This window comes from Pediculus humanus, genomic scaffold, assembly GCF_000006295.1.
Source record: "Pediculus humanus corporis 1103172108314 genomic scaffold, whole genome shotgun sequence".
NCBI lineage: Eukaryota > Metazoa > Arthropoda > Insecta > Psocodea > Pediculidae > Pediculus > Pediculus humanus.
The window spans coordinates 350860-354995 of NW_002987883.1; the positions used below are offsets into that span (position 1 = coordinate 350860).

The 4136-nt window shown below is 23.8% G+C and overlaps 2 protein-coding genes across 2 annotated transcripts; one reads left to right on the forward strand and one right to left on the reverse strand.

Annotated features, from left to right (window-relative positions):
* Nucleotides 1-338: 338 nt before the first annotated feature.
* Nucleotides 339-1054, forward strand: Phum_PHUM594410 (ejaculatory bulb-specific protein 3 precursor, putative; the record flags this gene model as incomplete). The annotated part of the gene is made up of 3 exons (XM_002432547.1): nt 339-362; nt 550-682; nt 783-1054. The coding sequence occupies 3 exons, from the start codon at nt 339-341 to the stop codon at nt 1052-1054; spliced, it is 429 nt and encodes a 142-aa protein (XP_002432592.1).
* A 1556-nt stretch (nt 1055-2610) lies between these two features.
* Phum_PHUM594420 (ejaculatory bulb-specific protein 3 precursor, putative) lies at nt 2611-3297 on the reverse strand (the record flags this gene model as incomplete). Its single annotated transcript, XM_002432548.1, has 2 exons — nt 2611-2807; nt 3096-3297. 2 exons carry the CDS (start codon nt 3295-3297, stop codon nt 2611-2613), a joined length of 399 nt encoding a protein of 132 aa, XP_002432593.1.
* Between the last annotated feature and the right edge of the window lie 839 nt (nt 3298-4136).

Below are 4136 nucleotides of genomic sequence, written 5' to 3' on the forward strand. Positions count from 1 at the left end.
GAAACTTTATTACAAAACTTTTAATTATTAAAAAATTTTTTTTTTTTTGTTTTCGGTATTGTTTTTAATAATAAAAATAATAATTATTAGGATAATAATGATAATAATAATAATAATGATAATGATAATAATTTTTAAAGAAAATGATGGAAACAAATTCGAATGGAAACTTAACTAAACTTTTTAAAACTTTTTTAATGACATTCAATTGTTGTAATAATTTTATTTTAAATTAAACAATTATTATTATTATTATTATTATTATTATTATTATTTAAACAAATTATAATAATTGCATCAATTTTTACATTGGGTTCTCATAAATTATTATGAATGAAATGATTTATAAGGCGGAAAAATTTGTTTCATTTTAGTATTTTATAAAAAAATTTTTATTTTGTGACACGACAATGATCGGAATAATGAAAATTTTTTTTATTTTAACTTTTTTTACTTTCGTTATAAACGTACTAAAAAAAATTTTTTTTTCTTTTAGTGATATTTAAAGTGTGAATTTATAAGGAAATTTTCTTTTTTTTTTTTTTTTAGGGAGAAAAATACACGACGAGATGGGATAACATAGACGTCGATGAAATCCTATCAAGTGAAAGATTACTTGGAAATTATAAAAAATGTTTAATGGATCAAGGACCCTGTACGCCGGACGGCAAAGAATTAAAAAGTAAGTAATTATTATTATTATTATTTTTTTTTTTTCTTTTCACGTATTGTATTCATCGATGAACGCGAAAAACAAATTTTTTTTTTTGTATTTTTTAAAGAAAATCTTCCGGATGCTTTGAAAAACGATTGTTCGAAATGTAGCGAAAAACAAAAAATCAACATGCATAAGGTTATTGATTTTTTTAAAGATAATAAAACGGAATGGTGGGCGGAATTGCAAAAAAAATACGATCCGGAAGGTATTTATTTAAAAAATCACATTGCGAATAATCGTCACGGTGATAAGAATGATGATAAAAGGGATGACGATAAAAAAAAAGAAGAACGGGATGAAATGGAGAAAAATGATAATAAGGAAAATTCGCGTTAACGAACGAGGAAAACTCCCACAAAATAAAAATTATTCTTTTTGCTTGTTATAACGTAACGATAAATTGCACGCTTGTATTTTTTAAGGGAATCACTCAAATTAACATTTTTAAATTCAAATGAAGGATTTTTCAATATATAAATAAATATTTAAAAATTTAATTGAGTATATATATATAATTTGCCTTAATATCAATCAATTCACGTAGATTTTTTCATGAACATTTTCAATTTTTTTTTTTTTTTTTTATGGTAGAAATATTATGGAAAACTTTAAAATTTTTATTTAAAAAACTTTTTTTTACGAACGAAATTAAATTATGAATTGATTTTAAAAAAAGGAAAAAAATGTTTGAAACGATGCAAAATAATCTCAGGTATTTCAAATAAAAATAAAAAAAAATTCTGAAGGTTTAAAAAAAGAATAATGATAATAATACTCGTAAATAAAAATTTTTTTCATTCAGTTATTACAAAACGAATAACATTATTAAAAAAATTTATCGTTTTAATAATTATTAAAATAATCATCGAACTTTATAAATATTACTAAATTAGTATATAAATAAAATGAAAAAAGTATATATAAAAAATTAAATGAAAAAAAAAAAAAAAAGATGGCGATTCGATATGATAATACCTGAAACTTAAAATAAATTTCGCATTTGTTTAAAAAAAAAAAAACAAGATGTTTCGTGTTTTTTTTTTTTTTTTTGCAAAACGAACCTTGTTCGGTCGGTTAAAATTATTATTTTAAAGTTTTCTGCAATAATAAAATTAAATGCTAACTTCTAAATTATTATTATTATTATTATTATTATTATTATTATTTAAATTTAAAAAAAAATTTTCAAAAGGTTTTTAACATCGGAAATCGTATATATAAAAACATTATTATTTTACATATATCAAATTACTTTTTTTTTTATCAAACGTTTCGATTTATTTATTTATTTATTATTATTATTATTATTATTATTATTATTATTAATACTAAAATAAATGGATGAAAGTAAACAGTGAGAGGTTTTCGTTATTGAGATTTTAATATAAAAAGTAGGGAAAAAATCCTTAAATCCTTTTCGAAATAATTCGAACCTTTTTAAATTAATTTAACGATTTTTAAACCTTTTAAATATAATCAACCCTTAATTAAATTGTAATTAATAATTTTTTAATTATTTCAATAATTAAATAAGATTCTTTCTATTTATTTCAAAACTCTTCTTTTACTATTATTATTATTATTAATTCGTTTTCTTTTAACATTTTAAATTATTATTTTTTTTTACTCTCTCGTGTTCCATTTGTAGATTTTCTCTGAGAAAATTTTCCCTTTTTAAAAAATTTGACGAAACGAAGAAAGGTTATAAGGTTGTAAATAAATTAAAAATATTTTTGAACGGAAAAAAAAATTTTTTTTATTTAAATAACGAAAATAATAAACATAATAAATTAAAAAATTTTGACAAAAAAAAAAATAGGAAATTATGTGATATTTAATAAATAATAAATAAAATTATTTAGTACGGAGGGATGGCTTAAGTCGTCAACAATTTAAACGGTGATTCCTTTTTGAGCGGCAAATTCAGCATGCTTCTTTCTGTAGACGCGGTCTGGGTCGTATTTGTCTTGCAATGCTTTCCAGAGGTCTGGTTTGTTGGTGGCAAGAAAACGGATAACAGTTTCAGCTCCGGCTTTTTGTTTTTCACTGCATCCGGCACATTCTTCTCTCAAAGCAACTGGGAGAGCGTCTGTTTGGAGGAGAAGAAAATAAGAAATAAATTTTTATATGCTGTCGTAAGGGGTTCAAAACATTTCACGACAAATTTTGAATAAAAGGTTGCGTATATGTACCCACTTTTATGTCTTCATGTCTACACAAAAGTTAGCTACACAATACAGAAAAAGGGTTGCAAATTGTAAAAAAACACACACGATGTATATCCTCGTGAGTTTTGTCGTATCCTTAATATCGTTTAAAACCAAACAGCAACAACAGCAGTAAAAAATCAAATATGAAAAAACAAAAAAAAACTTACTTTTCAATTCGGTTCCACCTGGAGTGCATGGTTTGGTGTCCATCAAACAATCGAAATAGTTTTGCAACAATCTGTCGCTTTTCAAAATTTCATCCAAGTTAACATCGTCAAATTTTGTGGTAAACTTTGTAGGAGTACCACCTTCGGCAGAAACAAAAGCGATGGCCAAAGCGGCAAAAACGATAGCAACGAAATATTTCATTTTCGTAAGTGTTTGTTGTATTACCCGAGATAACTGAGCAATGATACCTTTTCGCTGTCTTCCACGGGTTTATATACCTGAAAAACGGGTAAAAAATCAAAATAAAACGATACGAAATCTAAACATAAGCCAGAAAGAAAATTTACCAATTTTTAATACAAAAAAAAAAAAAACAGTTTTCGTGAATTGCAAAAAAAAAAAATTAATGTATTACCTCTTCTTCTTCTACCACTACTACTTTCTTCTTCCTTTACCCTCTCGGTTATTATTCTTCCTTCCTTCCATTACGTCAATGGGGCGACTTAATAACACCGTTTGAAAAACACCATCGTAAACCAAATTTATTGAATGTGGAAGATTTCGGTTGGAAAAAAAAAAGTTGTCAAAGGCAACGAACTTTTAATTCCGCTTATAATAAACGCAAACTCTTTTACTTTATATCAAGTTATAAATTGTAACAGTAACCTTAGCAGATATAAGTTTCTTGTTTTAAACTTTAATTTACGTTTTCTATTGAATTTTTTCTTCTTATTCTTTGTACTACAAACTTTAAATCAATTTTAAACTTTGGAAAAGCTTTTTTTCCCTTTTTTCCCTTTTTCTCTCCGAAAAAAACTGATTAAAATTTGGGTAATTTTATAAAAAAAAAAATTTTTTAACTCATTAACAGAAATGTATTATTTTTTATCAATCAATCAAAAATTTATTTTTTTAGTTTTTAAAAATAATAATAATAATAATATTATAATTAAATGGATATCGATCGTCTTATGATGATTTTCCAAAGGTTTAACAAAGGAATACATCATCCAAAATAATTTATGTTTTCATTTATTCTT